This window comes from Theropithecus gelada, chromosome 19, assembly GCF_003255815.1.
Source record: "Theropithecus gelada isolate Dixy chromosome 19, Tgel_1.0, whole genome shotgun sequence".
NCBI classification, from domain to species: domain Eukaryota; kingdom Metazoa; phylum Chordata; class Mammalia; order Primates; family Cercopithecidae; genus Theropithecus; species Theropithecus gelada.
The window spans coordinates 8,790,790-8,810,805 of record NC_037687.1 but is presented as its reverse complement, the minus strand read 5'-3'; the positions used below and the strand labels follow the sequence as shown (position 1 = coordinate 8,810,805).

At 47.2% G+C, this 20,016-nt stretch overlaps 1 protein-coding gene across 1 annotated transcript in view; it reads left to right on the top strand.

Moving 5' to 3' along the window:
* The window catches only part of MUC16 (mucin 16, cell surface associated), a 144,822-nt gene that overhangs the window by 19,073 nt on the left and 105,733 nt on the right, over window positions 1-20,016 (top strand). Inside the window, exons 4-5 of the mRNA XM_025367835.1 lie at window positions 74-16,245; window positions 18,070-18,183. Coding sequence (XP_025223620.1) covers window positions 74-16,245; window positions 18,070-18,183 — 16,286 coding nt within the window. The remainder of the gene's footprint in view (window positions 1-73; window positions 16,246-18,069; window positions 18,184-20,016) is intronic.

The following is a 20,016-nucleotide window of genomic DNA, read 5'->3' as shown; positions in this document are numbered from 1 at the left end:
CAACATACTTCTTGACTCCTAGACTGAGGGAGACCAGTACCTCTCAGGAGTCCAGCTTTTCCACAGACATGAGTTTTCTACTTTCCAAAGTTCCCACTGCTACTATTACTGAGGTCTCCAGTACAGAGGTCATCTCTTCTAGCAAAATTTCCACCCCAGACCATGATAAGTCTACAATGCCACCTGACACCTTCACAGGAGAGATCTCCAGGGTCTTCACCTCCTCTATTAAGACAAAATCTGCAGAGATGACGATCACCACCCCAGCAAGTCCTCCTGGGTCTGCATCACATGGTACCCTTCCCTTGGACACATTAACCACACTTTCCCAGGGAGGGACTCATTCAACTGTGACTCAGGGATTCCCACACTCAGAGGTGACCACTCTCATGAGCATGGGTCCTGAGAATGTGTCATGGATGACAACTCCCCCTATGGAAAAAACCAGCTTTGTGTCTTCCCCGATGTCTTCACCTGCCATGATATCCCCTTCTCCTGTTTCCTCCACATCACCAGAGAGCATCCCCTCCTCTTCTCTTCCTGTAACTGCACTTCCTACTTCTGTTCTGGTGACAACCACAAATGGATTGGGCACTACAAGCCCAGAATCTGTAACCGGTTCACCTCCAAATTTAAGCAGCAGCACTCATGAGAGACTGACCACTTACAAAGACACTGCACACACAGAAGCTGCCACACATGCTTCCACAAACACTGCAGTGACCAATGTAGGGACTTCCGGGTCTGGACATGAATCACAATCCTCTGCCTTAATTGACTCAGAGACATCGAAAGACACACCTCTGATGAGTACCACTTCCACCATGGGAGACACAAGTGTTTCCATATCGACTCCTGATATCTCTCAAACTAGCCAAATTCAAACAGAGTCAATGGCATCCCTGACCCCTAGACCGAGGGAGAGCAGCACGTCTGAGAAGATCAGCTCAGTGACAGAGACAAATACTGCCTTTTCTTATGTGCCTACGGGTGCTACTGCTCAGGTCTCCAGGACAGAAGTCATCTCCTCTAGCAGAACATCCATCTCAGACCTTGATCAGTCCACAATGACACCCAGCATCTCCACAGGAATGATCCCCAGGCTGTTCACCTCCCCTATCATGACAAAATCTGCAGAAATGACCATCACCACTCAAACAACTACTCCTAGGGCTCCATCACATGGTACTGTTCCCTTGGACACATCAACCACACTCTTCCAGGGAGGGACTCATTCAACTATGTCTCAGGGATTCCCACACTCAGAGATAGCCACTCTTAGGAGCAGAACTCCTGAAGATGTGTCATGGATGACAACTCCCTCTGTAGAAGAAACCAGCTCTGAGTCCTCCTTGATGTCTTCACCTGCCATGGCATCCCCTTCTCCTGTTTCCTCCACATTATCAGAGAGCATCCCCTCCTCTCCTCTTCCTGTGACAGCACTTCTTACTTCTGTTCTGGTGACAACCACAGATGTGTTGGACACGACAAGCTCAGAGCCTGTAACCAGTTCACCTCCAAGTTTGAGCAGCCCCACACATGAGAGACCAGCCACTTACAAAGACACTGCACATATGGAAACCATGCATCCTTCCACAAACACAGCAGTGACCAACGTAGGGACTGGGTCTGGGTCTGGACATGAATCACAATCCTCTGTCCTAGCTGACTCAGAGACATCAGAAACCACATCTCCAATGAGCACCACCTCCACCCTGGGGAACACAAGTGTTTCCACATCAACTCCTAATATCTCTCAGACTAGCCAAATTCAAACAGAGCCAACAGCATCCCTGAGCCCTAGACTGAGGGAGAGCAGCACGTCTGAGGAGACCAGCTCAACGACAGAGACAAATACCGCCTTTTCTTATGTGCTCACGGGTGCTATCACTCAGAGCTCCAGAACAGAAATCTCCTCTAGAAGAACATCCATCTCAGACCTTGATCGGTCCACAGTAGTACCCGACATCTCCACAGGAGTGATAACCAGGCTTTTCACCTCCCCCATCATGACAAAATCTGCAGAAATGAGCATCACCACTCAAACAACTACTCCTGGGGCTACATCACAGGATACCCTTCCCTTGGACACATCAACCACACTCTTCCAGCGAGGGACTTATTCAACTGTGTCTCAGGGATTCCCACACTCAGAGATAGCCACTCTTAGGAGCAGAACTCCTGGAGATGTGTCATGGATGACAACTCCCTCTGTAGAAGAAACCAGCTCTGAGTCCTCCTTGATGTCTTCACCTGCCATGACAACCCCTTCTCCTGTTTCCTCCATATTTTCAGAGAGCATCCCCTCCTCTCCTCTTCCTGTGACTGCACTTCTTACTTCTGTTCTGGTGACAACCACAGATGTGTTGGGCACGACAAGCCCAGAGCCTGTAACCAGTTCACCTCCAAATTTAAGCAGCACCACACATGAGAGACTGATCACTTACAAAGACACTGCACACACAGAAGTCATGCATCCTTCCACAAACACCACAGTGGCCAACGTGGGGACCTCCATTTCTGGACATAAATCACAACCTTCTGTCCTAGCTGACTCAAACACATCCAAAGCCACATCTCCAATGGGTACCACCTTCACCATGGGGGATACAAGTGTTTCTGCATCAACTCCTACCTTCTTTGAGACTAGAATTCAGACTGAATCAGCATCCTCTTTGACTCCCGGATTAAAGGACACCAGCACGTCTGAGGAGATCAACACTGTGACACAGACAAGCACTGTCCTTTCAGAAATGCCCCCTGCTACTACTACTGAGGTCTCCAGGACAGAAGTTATCACCTCTAGCAGAACATCCATCTCAGGGCTTGATCATTCCAAAATGTCACCCTACATCTCCACAGAAACCATCACCAGGCTCTCCACTTCTCCTGTTGTAACAGGATCCACAGAAATGACCATCACCAACCAAACAGGTCCTATAGGGACTACCTCACTGGCTACCCTTACCCTGCACACATCAAGCACAGCTTCCTGGGAAGGGACGCACTCACCTGTGACTCAGAGATTTCCACACTCAGAGGATACCACTACTAGGAGCAGAGGTACTAAAGGCGTGTCATGGCGAAGCTCTCCCTCTGTGGAAGAAACCAGTTCTCCTTCTTCCCTGGTGCCTTTAACTGCAACAACCTCACATTCACCTCTTTTTTCCACATTATCAGGAAGTAGCCCCACTTCTCCTCTCCCTGTGACTTCCCTTCTCACCTCTGTGACCAGCTCCTTACCAAATGCAAGTAGCTTCTCAGGTGAGATGCCCACTTCTGAAGCCTCCACAAATACAGAGACAATTCACTTTTCAGAGAACACAGCAGAAACCAATATGAGGACCACCAATTCTATGCATGAACTACATTCCTCTGTCTCAATCCACTCCCAGCCATCCAGACACACACCTCCAAATGTTACTGGGTCTATGATGAAGGACGCTATTGTTTCCACATCAACACCTGGTTCTCCTGAGACTATAAATATTGACAGAGAGTCAGCATCCCCCCTGCCTCCTGAACTGACAGAGAACAGCACCGCCCTGGTGATGAACTCAACTACAGAGTCAAACATTGTTTTCTCCAGTGTGTCCATGGGTGCTGCTACTGAGGTCTCCAGGGCAGAAATCCCCTACTATGATCCTACATTCATGCCAGCTTCTGCTCAGTCAACAAAGTCCCCAGACATTTCACCTGAAGCCAGCAGCAGACATTCTAACTCACCTCCCTTGACAATATCTACACACAAGACCATCACCACACAAACAGATCCTCCTGGGGTGACATCTCTTGGCCAACTGACCTTGGACACATCAACCATAGCCAATCCAGCAGGAACCCCATCAGCCAGAACTCAGGATTTTGTAGACTCAGAAACAACCACAGTCATGAACAATGATCTCAGCGATGTGTCGAAGACAAGCCCTTTCTCTGTAGAAGAAGCCAACTCTCTCTCTTCTCAGGCACCTCTCCTTGTGACAACCTCACCTTCTCCTGTAACTTCCACATTGCGAGTGCACAGTACCTCCTCTCTTGCTTCTGTGACCTCAGTACTCACCCCTGCACCAGTGAAGATAACAGACATGGACACAAGCTTAGAACCTGTGACTCGTTCATCTCAAAGTTTAAGCAACACCTCGGCCACTTCAGAAGCCACCACAGATACACACACAATACATCCTTCTATAAACACAGCAGTGACCAATGTGGGGACCATCAGTTCACCACACGAATTCTATTTTACTGTCTCACCTGACTCAGAGCCATATAAAACCACATCTCCAGTAGTTATCACTTCCACCATGGGGAACTCAATAGTTTCCATGTCAATGCCCAGATCCTCAGAGATGACAAAGATTGAGTCTGAGACAACTTCCTCCCTGACCTTTGGACTGAGGGAGATCAGCACCTCCCAGAAAATTGGCTCATCCTCAGACACAAGTGCTGTCTTTGACAAAGCACTCACTGCTGCTACTACTGAGGTCTCCAGAGCAGAACTCATTTCCTCTAGCAGGACATCCATCCAAGGCACTGAAAAGCCCACAGTGTCACCAGACACCTCCACAGGATCTGTCACCATGTTCTCTACCTTTGCTGGCATGACAAAATCTGAAGAAATGACCATCGCCACTCAGACAGGTCCTCATAGGGCTACCTCACAGGGTACCCTTACCTGGGAAACGTCAATCACAACCTCACAGGCAGAGACCCACTCAGCTATGACTCATGGATTTTCACAATTAGATGTGTCCACTCTTATAAGTAGAGTTCTTGAGGACGTGTCAGGGACAAGCTCACCCTCTGCGGAAAAAACCAGTTCTCCCTCTTCCCTTCTATCTTTACCAGCAATAACCTCACTGCCCCCTGTACCTGCTACATTACTAGAAGGTAGGCCCTATTCTTCTGTTCATCTGACTTCACTCCCCACTTCTGGCCCGGTGAAGACCACAGATATGCTGGCATCTGTGACCACTTTACCTCCAAATTTGGGCAGCCCCTCACAAAATATACTGTCTACTTCTGAAGACATTAAAGATACAGAGAAAATGTATCTTTCCACAAACATAGCAGTAACCGATATGGGGACCACCACTTCTGAAAAGGAATCTTATTCATCTGTCCCAGCCTACTCAGAACCACCCAAAGTCACCTCTCCAATGGTTACCTCTTTCACCATAAGGGACACCATTGTTTCCACATCCATGCCTGGCTCCTCTGAGATTACAAGGATTGAGATGGAGTCAACATCCTCCCTGGCTCATGAGCTGAAGGAAACCAGCACCTCCCAGGAGCCCATCGTATCCACAGAGAAAAGTGCTGTCCTTCACAACGTGACCACTGGTGCTACTCCTGAGACCTCTAGGACAGAAGTTGCCTCTTCTAGAAAAACATCCATTCCGCGCCCTGATCATTCCACAAAGTCACCAGACATCTCCACTGAAGTGATCCCCAGGCTGCCTATTTCCCCTGGCATTACAGAATCTGCAAATGTGACCATCATCACTCAAACAGGCCCTCCTCTTGGATCTACATCACAGGGTACATTTACCTTGGACACACCAACTACATCCTCCAGGGCAGGAACACACTCGATGGTGACTCAGGAATTTCCACACTCAGAAATGACCACTCTCATGAACAAGGACCCTGAGATTCTATCACAGACAATCCCTCATTCTATAGAGAAAACCAGCTTCTCCTCTTCCCCGATGCCTTCAGCAGCCATGACCTCACCTTCTCCCGGTTCCTCAACATTACCAAAGACCATTCACGCCACTCCTTCTCCTGTGATCTCACTGCTCACCTCTAGTCTAGTGATGACCACAGACATGTTAGGCACAAGCCCAGAAGCTACAACCAGTTCACCTCCAAATTTGAGCGGTACCTCACATGAGATACTGACGACAGATGAAGACACCACAGCTATAGAAGCCATGCATCCTTTCACAAGCACAGCAGTGACTAACGTGGAAACCACCAGCTCTGGACATGGGTTACAATCCTCTGTCCTAGCTGACTCAGAAAGAACCAAGGCTACAGCCCCAATGGATACCATCTCCACCATGGGGCATACAACTCTTTCCACATCAATATCTGTTTCCTCTGAGACTACAAAAATTAAGAGCGAGTCAACATATTCCTTGACTCCTGGACTGAGGCAGACCAGCATCTCCCAAAATGCCAGCTTTTCCACTGACACAAGTATTGTTCTTTCAGAAGTCCCCACTGGTACTGCTGCTGAGGTCTCCAGGACAGAAGTCACCTCCTCTGGTAGAACATCCATCTCTGGCCCTTCTCAGTCCACAGTGTTGCCAGAAATATCCACCAGACCAATGACAAGGCTCTTTGCCTCGCCTACCGTGACAGAATCAGCAGAAATGACCATCCCCACCCAAACAGGTCCTTCTGGGTCTACATCACAGGATACCCTTACCTTGGACACATCCACCACAAAGTCCCAGGCAAAGACTCATTCAACTTTGACTCAGAGATTTCCACACCCAGAGCAGACCACTCTCATGAGCAGAGGTCCTGGAGATATGTCATGGCAAAGCTCTACCTCTGTGGAAAAACCCAGCTCTCTCCCTTCCCTGCTGTCTTTACCTGCCACAATCTCACCTCGTCCCGTTTCCTCCACATTACCAGTGAGTATCTCCTCCTTTCCTTTTCCTGTGACTTCACTTCTCACCTCTGGCCCGGTGACGACCACAGACATGTTACGCACAAGCTCAGAACTTGTAACCAGTTCACCTCCAAAGCTGAGCCACACTTCAGATGAGAGACTGACCACTGGCAAGGACACCACAGTTACAGAAGCTGTGCATCCTTCCACAAACACAGCAGTTTCCAATGTGGAGACTTCCAGCTCTGGACATGAATCCCCTTCCTCTACCTTAGCTGACTCAGAGACATCCAAAACCACATCACCAATGTTTATTATCTCCACACAGGAGGACACAGCTCTTGCCATATCAACCCCTCACTTCTTGAAGACTAGCAGAATTCAGAAAGAGTCCATTTCCTCCCTGACCCCTAAATTGAGGGAGACCAGCAGTTCTGTGGAGACAAGCTCAGCCACGGAGACAAGTGCTGTCCTTTCTGAAGTGCCTGCTGGTGCTACTACTGAGATCTCCAGGACAGAAGTCACCTCCTCTAGCAGAACATCCATCTCTGGTCCTGCTGAGTCCACAATGTTGCCAGAAATATCCACCACAAGAACAGTCATTAAGTTCCCTACTTCCCCCATCATGGCAGAATCATCAGAAATGACCATCAAGACCCAAACAAGTCCTCCTGGATCGACACCAGGGAGTACCCTTACATTAGACACATCAACCACACCCTCCTTGGTAATAACCCACTCAACTATGACTCAGAGATTGCCACACTCAGAGATAACCACTCTTGTGAGTAGAGGTTCTGTGGAAGAAACCGACACTCCATCTTCCCAACTATCTTTACCTGCCATGATCTCACCTTCTTCTGTTTCTTCCACATTACCAGCAAGTAGCCACTCCTCTTCTGCTTCTGTGACTTTGCTTCTCATGCCAGGCCAAGTGAAGACTACAGAGGTGTTGGACACAAGCGCAGAACCTGAAACCAGTTCACCTCCAAGTTTGAGCAGCACCTCTGTTGAAATACTGGCCACCTCTGAAGTCACCACAGATACAGAGAAAATTCATCCTTTCTCAAACACAGCAGTAACCAAAGTGGGAACTTCCAGTTCTGGACGTGAATCCCCTTCCGCTGTCCTACCTGACTCAGAGACAACCAAAGCCACATCGCCAATGGGTACCATCTCCATCATGGAGGATACAAGTGCTTCCACATTAACTCCTGCCTTATCTGACACTAGGAAAATTCAGACAGAGCCAGCTTCCTCACTGACCACCAGATTGAGGGAGACCAGCACCTCTGAAGAGACCAGCTCAGCCACAGAGACAAACACTGTTCCTTCTGAAGTGTCCACTGGTGCTACTACTGAGGTCTCCAGGACAGAAGCCATCTCCTTTAGCAGAACATCCATCTCAGGCCCTGAGCAGTCCACAATGTCACAAAACATCTCCACAGAAAACATCACCAGGATTTCTGCCTCCTCTGTCATGACAGAATCTGCCAAAATGACCATCACAACCCAAACAGGTCCTCCGGAGTCTACACCAGAAAGTATCCTTAATTCGGACACAGCAACCACATCCTCTTGGGAAGAAACCCACTCTACAGTAACTCAGGGATTTCCACACCCAGAGATGACCACTTCCATGGGCAGAGGTCCTGGAGGTGTGTCATGGCCTAGCCCTCCCGTTGTGAAAGAAACCAGCCCTCCATCTTCCCCGCTGTCTTTACCTGCTGTGACCTCACCTCATCCTGTTTCCACCACATTCCCAGCACATATCCCCCACTCTCCCGTTCCTGTGACTTCGCTTCTCACCTCTGGCCCGGTGATGACCACAGATAACTTGAGTATAAGCACAGAACCTGGAACCAGTTCATCTTCAAGTTTGAGCAGCACCTCCCGTGAGAGACTGACCACTTACAAAGACACTGCACATACAGAAGCTGTGCATCCTTCCACAAACACAGGAGGGACCAATGTGGCGACCACCAGCTCTGGATATAAATCACAATCCTCTGTCCTAGCTGACTCAGAGACATCCAAAGCCTCATCTCCAATGGGTACCACCTCCACCATGGGGGATACAAGTGTTCTCACATCAACTCCTGCCATCCTTGAGACTAGGATTCAGACAGAGCCAACTTCCTCCCCTACCCCTGGATTGAGGGAGTCCAGTGGCTCTGAAGGGACCAGCTCAGGCACCAAGATGAGCATCATCCTTTCTAAAGTGTCCACTGGTGCTACTACTGAGATCTCCAAGGCAGACATCACCTCCATCCCAGGTCCCACTCCATCCACAATATCACCAGACATCTCCACAGGAACCATCAGTTGGTTCTCTACATCCCCTGTCATGACAGAATCAACAGAAATAACCATGAACACCCACACAAGTCCTTTAGGGGCCACAACACAAGGCACCAGTACTTTGGACACTTCAAGCATAACCTCTTTGACAATGACACACTCAACTCTATCTCAAGGATTTTCACACTCACAGATGAGCACTCTTATGAAGAGGGGTCCTGAGGATGTATCATGGATGAGCCCTCCCCTTCTGGAAAAAACTAGCTCTTCTTCTCTGATGTCTTCACCAGCCACAACTTCACCTTCTCCTGTTTCCTCCACATTAACAGACAGCATCTCTTCCTCTCCTCTTCCTGTGACATCACTCCTTACATCTGGCCTGGCAAAAACTACAGATACGTTGCACAAAAGCTCGGAACCTGTAACCAACTCACCTGCAAATTTGAGCAGCATCTCAGTTGAAATACTGGCCACCTCTGAAGTCACCACAGATACGGAGAAAATTCATCCTTCTTCAAACAGAGCAGTGACCGATGTGGGTACCTCCAGTTCTGGACATGAATCCCCTTCCTCTGTCCTAGCTGACTCAAAGACATTCAACGTCACGTCTCCAGTGGTTATTGCCTCCACCATGGAGGATACAGGTGTCTCCACATCAACTCTTGGCTTTTTTCAGACTAGCAAAATTCGGACAGAACCGACATCCTCCCTGACCCTTGGAGTGAGAAAGGCCAGCAGCCCTGGGGGGACCAGCTCAGCCACAGAGATGAGCACTGTCCTTTCTGGAGTGCCTGCTGATGCCACTGCTGAAGTCTCCAGGACAGAAGTCACCTCCTCTAGCAGAACATCCGTCTCAGGCCTTGCTCAGCTCACAGTGTCACCAGAGACCTCCACAGAAACCATCACCAGACTCCCTACTTCTCTTCCTGTGACTTCTTTTCTCACCCCTGGCCTGCTGATAACCACAGACAGGCTGGGCATACGCAGAGAACCTGAAACCAGCTCCACTTCAAATCTGAGCAGCACCTCCTATGAGAGACTGTCCACTTTGGAAGACACTGTAGATACAGAAGCCGTGCATCCTTCCACACACACAGCAGTGACCAACATAGGGACCTCCAGTTCTGGACATGAATCACAATCTTCTGTCCTAGCTGACTCAGAGACACCCAAAGCCACATCTCCAATGGGTACCACCTACACCATGGGGGAAACGAGTGTTTCCATATCCACTTCTGACTTCTTTGAGACCAGCAGAATTCAGATAGAACCAACATCCTCCCTGACTTCTAGATTGAGGGAGACCAGCAGCTCTGAGAGGATCAGCTCAGCCACAGACAGAAGCACTGTCCTTTCTGAAGTGCCCAGTGGTGCTACCACTGAGGTCTCCAGGACAGAAGTGATCTCCTCTAGGGGGACATCCATGTCAGGGCCTGATCAGTCCACCATGTCTCCAGACATCTCCACTGAAGCGATCACCAGGCTTTCTACCTCCACCATTATGACAGAATCAGCAGAAAGTGCCATCACTATTCAGACAGGTTCTCCTGGGGCTACATCACAGGGTACCCTCACCTTGGACACCTCAACAACAACCTTTTGGTCAGGGACCCACTCAACTGCATCTCCAGGATTTTCACACTCAGAGATGACCACTCTTATGAGTAGAACTCCTGGAGATGTGTCATGGCCAAGCCATCCCTCTATGGAAGAAGCCAGCTCTGTGTCTTCCCCACTGTCTTCACCTGCCATGACCTCGCCTTCTTTTTCCTCTACATTACCAGAGAGCATCCCCTCCTCTCCTCATCCTATGACTGTACTTCTCACCCCTGGCCCAGTGAAGACCACAGACATGTTGGGCACAAGCTTGGAACCTGAAACCAGTCCACCTCCAAATTTGAGCAGCACCTCAGATGAAATATTAGACACCTCTGAAGTCACCAAAGATACAGAGAAAATTCATCCCTCCTCAAACACACCAGTGATCAATGTAGGGACTTTGGTTTATAAACATCTATCCCCTTCCTCTGTTTTGGCTGACTTAGTGACAACAAAAGCCACATCTCCAATGGCTACCACCTCCACTCTGGGGAATACAAGTGTTTCCACATCAACTCCTGCCTTCCCAGAAACTATGATGACAAAGCCAACTTCCTCCCTGACCTCTGAATTAAGGGAGATCAGTACCTCTCAAGAGATCAGCTCAACAACAGAAAGAAGTGCTTCTCTTTCTAGAATGCCCACTGGTGCTACTACTGAGGTCTCCAGAACAGAAGCCATCTCCTCAAGCAGAATATCCACCCCAGGTCCTGCTCAATCCGCAATGTCACCAGACATCTCCGCGGAAACCATCACTAGAATTTCTACTCCCCTCACCACGACAGAATCAGCAGAAATGACCATCACCCCCAAAACAGGTCATTCTGGGGCTACCTCACAAGGTACCTTTACCTTGAACACATCAAGCAGAGCCTCCTGGCCAGGAACTCACTCAGCTGCAACTCACAGATCTCCACACTCAGTGATGACCACTCCTATGAGCAGAGGTCCTGAGGATGTGTCAGGGCCGAGCCCCCCATCAGTGGAAAAAACTAGCCCCCCATCTTCCCTGGTGTCTTTATCTGCAGTAACCTCACCTTCGCTGCTTTATTCCACAACATCTGGGAGGAGCCACTCCTCTCCTCTCCGGGTGACTTCTCTTTTCACCCCTGTTGTGATGAAGACCGGCGACATGTTGGACTCAAGCTTGGAACCTGTGACCACTTCACCTCCCACTATGAATATCACCTCAGATGAGAGTCTGGCCACTTCTAAAGCCACTATGGACACAGAGGCAATTCACGTTTCTGAAAACACAGCTGTGACCCAGGTGGGCACCACCAGAGCTAGACAAGAATTCTATTCCTCTTACCCAGGCTTCCCAGAGCCATCCAAAGTGACATCTCCAATGGTCACCTCTTCCACGATAAAAGACATTGTTTCTACAACCATACCTGCTTCCTCTGAGATAACAAGAACTGAGATGGAGTCAACATCCACCCTGACCCCCACACCAAGGGAGACCAGGACCTCCCAGGAGATCCACTCAGCCACAGAGCCAAGCACTGTTCCTTACAAGGCACTCACTAGTGCCACGATTGAGTACTCCCGGGCACAAGTCACGTCCTCTAGCAGAAGACCTAGCCCTGATCAGTCCACAATGTCACCAGACATCTCCACTGAAGTGATCACCAGGCTCTCTACCTCCCCCATCAAGACAGAATCTACAGAAATGACCATTACCTCCCAAACAGGTTCTCCTGGGGCTACATCACAGGGTACGCTTACCTTGGACACCTCAACAACAACTTTTATGTCAGGGACCCACTCAACTGCATCTGAAGGATTTTCACACTCAGAGATGGCCACTCTTATGAGTAGAACTCCTGGAGATGTGCCATGGCCAAGCCATCCCTCTGTGGAAGAAATCAGCTCTGCCTCTTCTTTGCTGTCTTCACCTGCTGTGACCTCACTTTCTCCTGTTTCTTCCACATTACCGGACAGCATCCATTCCTCTTCTCTTCCTGTGACATCACTTCTCACCTCGGGCCTGGTGAAGACCACAGAGCTGTTGGGCACAAGCTCAGAACCTGAAACCAGTTCACCCCCAAATCTGAGCAGCACCTCAGCTGAAATACTGGCCACCACTGAAGTCACCACAGATACAGAGAAACTGGAGGTGACCAATGTGGTAACCTCAGGTTATACACATGAATCTCCTTCCTCTGCCTTAGCTGACTCAGTGACAACAAAAGCCACATCTTCAGTAGGTATCACCTACCCTACAGGAGATACAAATGTTCTCACATCAACTCCTGCCTTCTCTGACACCAGTAGCACTCAGACAAAGCCAACGCTTTCACTGACTCCTGGGTTGATGGAGACCAGCACCTCTGAAGAGACCACCTCTGCCACAGAAACAAACACTGTCCTTTCTAGTGTGCCCACTGGTGCTACTCCTGAGGTCTCCAGGACAGAAGCCATCTCCTCTAGCAGAACATCCATCCCAGGCCCTGCTCAATCCACAATGTCACCAGACACCTCCACGGAAACCATCACTAGAATTTCTACTCCCCTCGCCAGGAAAGAATCAACAGAAATGGCCATCACCCCCAAAACAGGTCCTTCTGGGGCTACCTCACAGGGTACCTTTACCTTGGGCACATCAAGCACAGCCTCCTGGCCAGGAACTCACTCAGCTGCAACTCAGAGATTTCCACAGTCAGTGGTGACAACTCCTATGAGCAGAGGTCCTGAGGACATGTCATGGCCAAGCCTCCCATCTGTGGAAAAAAACAGCTCTCCATCTTCCCTGGTGTCTTTATCTACAGTAGCCTCACCTTCGCCGCTTTATTCCATGCCGTCTGGGAGTAGCCACTCCTCTCCTGTCCCTGTCACTTCTCTTTTCACCTCTGTCATGATGAAGACCACAGACATGTTGGATGCAAGCTTAGAACCTGGGACCACTTCACCTCCCAGTTTGAATATCACCTCAAATGGGAGTCTGGCCACTTCTAAAGCCACTGTGGAGACAGAGGCAATTCAGGTTTTTGAAAACACAGCAGCGTCCCGTGTGGAAACCACCAGTGCTAGAGAGGAACTCTATTCCTCCTCCCCAGGCTTCTCAGAGCCAACCAAAGTGACATCTCCAATGGTCACCTCTTCCTCTATAAGAGACAATATTGTTTCCACAACAATGCCTGTCTCCTCTGGCCTTACAAGGATTGAGATAGAGTCAGTGTCATCTCTGACCCCTGGACTGAGGGAGACCAGAACCTCCCAGGACATCATCTCATCCACAGAGACAAGCACTGTCCTTTACAAGATGCCCTCTGGTGCCACTCCTGAGGTCTCCAGGACAGAAGTTATGTCCTCTAGCAGAACATCCATTCCTGGCCCTGCTCAGTCCACAATGTCACCAGACATCTCCGATGAAGTTGTCACCAGGCTCTCTACCTCCCCCATCATGACAGAATCTGCAGAAATAACCATCACCACCCAAACAGGTTCTTCTCTGGCTACATCCCAGGTTACCCTTCCCTTGGGCACCTCAACAACCTTTTTGTCAGGGACCCACTCAACTGTGTCTCAAGGACTTTCACACTCAGAGATGACCAATCTTATGAGCAGGGGTCCTGAAAATCTGTCATGGACGAGCCCTCGCTTTGTGGAAACAACTAGATCTTCCTCTTCTCTGACATCATTACCTCTCGCGACCTCACTTTCTCTTGTGTCCTCCACATTACTAGAGAGTAGCCCCTCCTCTCCTCTTCCTGTGACTTCACTTATCCTCCCAGGCCTGGTGAAGACTACGAAAGTGTTGGACACAAGCTCAGAGCCTAAAACCAGTTCATCTCCAAATCTGAGCAGCACCTCAGTTGAAATACCAGCCACCTCTGAAATCATCACAGATACAGAGAAAATTCATCCTACCTCAAACACAGCGGTGACCAAAGTGGGGACCTCCAGTTCTGTTCATGAATCTCATTCCTCTGTCCTAGCTGACTCAGAAACAACCGTGACCACACCTTCAATGGGTATCACCTCCCCTGTGGAGGACACCACTGTTTTCACATCAATTCCTGCCTTCTCTGAGACTAGGAGGATTCTGATAGAGCCCACATTCTCACTGACTCCTGGATTCAGGGAGACTAGCACCACTGAAGAGACCAGCTTAATCACAGAAACAAGTGCAGTCCTTTTTGGAGTGCCTACTAGTGCTACTACTGAGGTCTCTGTGACAGAAATCATGTCCTCTAACAGAACACACATCCCTGACCCTGATCAGTCCACAATGTCTCCAGACATCATCACTGAAGTGATCACCAGGCTCTCTTCCTCATCCATGATGTCAGAATCAACAGAAATGACCATCACCACCCAAACAAGTTCTCCTGGGGCTACAACACAGAGTACCCTTACCTTGGCCACAACAACAGCACCCTTGGCAATGACCCATTCAACTGTTCCTCCAAGATTTTTACAGTCAGAGATGACAACTCTTATGAGTAGGAGTCCTGAAAATCCATCATGGAATAGCTCTCCCTTTGTGGAAAAAACTAGCTTTTCCTCTCCTCTATTGTCCTTACCTGTCACAACGTCACCTTCTGTTTCTTCCACATTACCACAGAGTATCCCTTCCTCCTCTTTTCCTGTGACTTCATTCCTCACCCCAGGCACAGTGAAGACTACAGACATAAGCACAGAACCTGGAACCAGTTTATCTCCAAATCTGAGCAGCACCTCAGTTGAAATACTGGCTGCCTCTGAAGTCACCACAGATACAGAGAAAATTCATCCTTCTTCAAGCATGGCAGTGACCAATGTGGGAACCACTAGTTCTGGACATGAACTATATTCCTCTGTTTCAATCCACTTGGAGCCATCCAAGGCTACATACCCAGTGGGTACTTCCTCTTCCATGGCCGAAACCACTATTTCCACATCAACGCCTGCCAATATTGAGACCACAAGATCTGAGGCAGAGCCATTTTCTCATTTGACTTCTGCATTTAGGAAGACTAACACGTCTCTGGACACCAGCTTAGTCACACCAACAAATATACCTTCTTCTCCTGGGTCCACTCATCTTTTACAGAGTTCCAAGACTGATTTCACCTCTTCTGTGAAAACATCATCCCCAGACCGGCCTCCAGCCTCACAGTATACTGAAATTCCAGTGGACATAATCACCCCCTTTAATGCTTCTCCATCTATTATGGAGTCCACTGGAGTAACCTCCTTCCCAGAATCCAAGTTTACTATGTCTGTAACAGAAAGTACTCATCATCTGAGTACAGATTTGCTGCCTTCAGCTGAGACTATTTCCACTGGCACAGTGATGCCTTCTCTATCAGAGGCTGTGACTTCATTTGCCACCACTGGAGTTCCACGAGTCATCTCGGGTTCAGGTAGTCCATTCTCTAGGACAGAGTCAGGCCCTGGGGATGCTACTCTGTCCACCATTGCAGACAGCCTGCCTTCATCCACTCCTGTGCCATTCTCCTCTTCAACCTTCACTACCACTGATTCTTCAACCATCCCAGCCCTCCATGGGATAACTTCCTCTTCAGCTACTCCACATAGAGTGGACACCAGTCTTGGGACAGAGAGCAGCACTACTGAAGGACACTTCGTTATAGTCAGTACTTTGGACACTTCGAGCCAACCAGCCAGGACATCTTCATCACCCATTTTGGATACCAGAATGACAGAGAGCGCTGAGCTGGGAACAGTGACAAGTGCTTATCAAGTTCCTTCACTCTCAACACGGTTGACAAGTAAGCACCCACAGCCCCTAAAATCCCATTATTGGGAGCTCATAGGAAATGACCCCTTCCTAAGAAGCAAAAAAAAAGTTAACTAGTTTATTCCTGTATCAGAAATTCTTTTAGCAAACATGTGTTTATCTAATTTCACTTCTAGGCACTGGGTTAGGAATTGGAGGAACAAAAATAAGCAAATAATTGAATCATTACAGTATCATGATAGGTGCTCTAATATTACTACTGGTAATGATGATGACAATAAGAATAATGACAACAGAAAATATTTATAACAGTACTTATTCTGTTTCAAGTGCAGTTTTATTAAGCTATTGGATCCTCAATTGTAACACTTATTGAAGTAGAGAGTATTATAAGCGTATTTTGAAGATGAAGACATTTAGGCACAGGGAGATTAAATAACTTTCTTAAGGTCATATAGCTAGAAAGTAACAGAACTAGGATAAGAACTCGGATTGTGTGTCACTAGGAACTCATGCCCCTAACTGTTGGGCTAAACAGGAGTGGTCAGAGAGGTAACAGAAAAAGCAAGAAGTTCTGGCATCACCGAAGCCATAGGAGGGGAGAGTTTTGGGAAGTAGAAATGTTAAGTTCTGTTAAATACCACAGAATTGCCAAGTTGAAATGAGGTGAGAAGAGCTTTGGCAACATGGGGGTTCTCAGGCATTCTAATGAAGGGAGCATCAGTGAGGTATAGGGCACTAGAAGAATAGCTAAAACACTACATAGATATAAGGGAGGGTTTCTCCCTTTGAGTTGAGCAAGAGACAAAAGGGATACGTGAAAGGAAAAGGCAAGTTAATGAAAATTGAGGGAACAAAGTACCTAAGAAGGTAGGAGGAACCCAGAGCCTAGAAGGAGGAAACACTACTTCCAAGAGGTCAGTAGATAAAGGAAGGAACCTCTTGGGGATTCCATTCCTCTGAAAGGGTTGAGCTTGGCACTAACTTTTGTTCTGGACACAAATCCAAAGAGGCCCTCCAACGACTCGAGTTTCTGCCTCACTGAGCAATATCTCCAGGAGAATGATTTGTTCCTTCTCCTTCTTCATATTAGTTTTGTAATTCACACTAAATTTAGACACATTGGTGGCTGTTGACCCACATGTTACTATGTGACTCAGTAGTTGAGTCATGGGTGTTCAGTAAGGAAGGGATGAATGGCATGGTGAGAAGGTAGAAGTGTAGTTGGATGGATAAAAGGAAGAATGGAGAGATGGATGAATGAAAGGAAGGAAAGATGAAGAGGAGGAAGGATAGATGCACAGAAGGAAGGATGAAAAGAAAGAAAGATGATGGAAGATAGGATTGAAGGGGATACAGATTGAAGGCAAGAAGGGTGGAAGGATGAAATGAAGTAAAGATTGAAGAAAAGATGGATGGAAAGAAGAAAGGAGGGTGCACTAAAATCTCACACTTCACCACTATATGATTCATCCATAGAAGCAAAAACCACTTGTACCCTCAAAGCTATTGAAATACAAACTTTTTAATTAAAAATTTAAAAAGCAAGAGAAAGGAAAGAAGGGAGGAAAGACGAAAGGAAGAATGGGTGGTAGGAGGAAGGAATAAAAGGATGAAAAAATGGAAGAATAGATGATCAGATCTAGGGATGAATGAAGGGAAGGATGGACAAATCTATGGTTAGGTGAATGGATCTATGGACTGGTGTGGCCACTTACGGCCCACAGTCCCAGCTCCAGTTCATACTAATGGACTTGAGGAGTTTTTGTGGCCAATGAAGTGGATTCATTTAGACAGTGCTCTTCTTCTGAATGAGATGAGTTACCCCAGTTTTCCTCCCCACTTTCATCTTCAGGAACTGATGGCATTATGGAGCACATCACAAAAATACCCAGTGAAGCAGCACACAGAGGTACCATAAGACCAGTCAAAGGTCCTCAGACATCCACATTGCCTGCCAGTCCTAAAGGTAAGTTTAACTTTGCTTACCTCCCAATAATGCCACTTGTGACCATATTTCCTCCTCTAGAGAGACAAAATGCTTGTATTCTTTTTTTTTTTTTTAATTATACTTTAAGTTCTAGGGTACACGTGCATATCGTGCAGGTTTGTTACATATGTAAACTTGTGCCATGTTGGTGTGCTGCACCCATCAACTCGTCAGCACCCATCAACTCGTCATTTACATCAGGTATAACTCCCAATGCAATCCCTCCCCTCCCCCCTCCCCGTGAGAGAATTGTGTGTGGTTGTCATAGGTTTCCCTGTCTGAACTGGGTCTTTGTCTAATGGTTACCAGGTAGATGTTACCACTTCTCTTTCTTCTCATGGCATGTTGAGTAGCTTTGTCCAACATCAAATATTCACAAATTTGTCCTTATTAACTAAATTTTTTAAATGCTCATTAAAAACTTACTATGAGCCAGGCACAGTGTCTCACACCTTAATCCCAACACTTTGGGAGGCTGAGGCAGGTGGATCACCTGAGGTCAAAAATTCGAGACCAGTCTGACCAACATGGTGAACTACTGAAAATATAAAAATTAGCCAGGCATGGTGGCACACACCTGTAATCACAGCTACTCGGGAGGCTGAGGCAAGAGAATCGCTTGAACCCAGGAGGTGGAGGCTGCAGTGAGCTGAGATCGTGCCACTGCACTCCAGCCTGGGTGACAGAGCATGACTCTGTCTCAAAAATAAATAAATAAATAAATAAATAATACATATATATGTATAATTATATATATATTACATATATATGTAAAATATCTGAAAATACATCCCAATAGTTCTAGCAAATGCAGGAAAAAGAAGTATAAATTAACAGCCTTTATGTATGCCCTGGTTGAAAAACAGACACAACTCTCTTGTAAGAGAAACTTTAAAAAAATATCTAGGATTATATCTCCCATGATGAAAAATTTGGAACTGTACTTTTTTTTAAACTTTCACTTAAATAAAGAAGATGGGTGAGCTCCTGGGTTATTTATGTTTGTTATCACTGGAGAGCTAAATTACAATATGTAACTACAATGGGGGAATAAAAACATGATATAAATGTAATTTGGTTTATGACATCACTGTTACATGTTTTCTTTGTCACAATATTTAGTAATTCCTCCTTCTTCTGTTTTGAATAAAGTCTGAAATAAAATTTTCACTTTAAAAGGCAGTAATATGAAATACATAAATAAATTAAAATCTGGGTTTCTCAACCTTGACACTGTTGTCATTTGGGGCAGATACTTCTTTGCGTTGGGGAGCTGTGCTGTGCATTGTAGGATGTTTGCCAGCGTCTCTGGCCTCTGTTCTCGATGCCATACCATTCGTCCACACACAGTTGTGACAACCAAAAATATCTCCAGACATTGTTAAGTGTCCCCTGGAAGCAAAACTGCCCCTGGTTGAGAACCACTGAACTGGAGAATGTGTCCTAAGATCCATCTTACTAGGTGGGCGTTTTCACCTCACTTCATTCTCTTTCCATTCTGGTCCCCACAAGATCCAGAAGTTGCTTTAGGGAATTAATATAATGCAGTGGTTAATAATATGGGTTTAGCATTTAGATACAATGATGTTCCAGTTGTCACCCTGTCAATAGCTGTGTGTGACCTTGGTAAATTGTGGTCTCTGGATTTCTCTTTCTCTCCTGTAAAATGACAAGAATTATAGAATGTGCATTTTATTTTATTTTATTTTATTTTATTTTATTTTATTTTATTTTATTTTTTGAGGCAGAGTCTTGCTCTGTCACCCAAGCTAGAGTGCAGAGGTGCAATCTCGGCTCCCAGCAACCTCCATC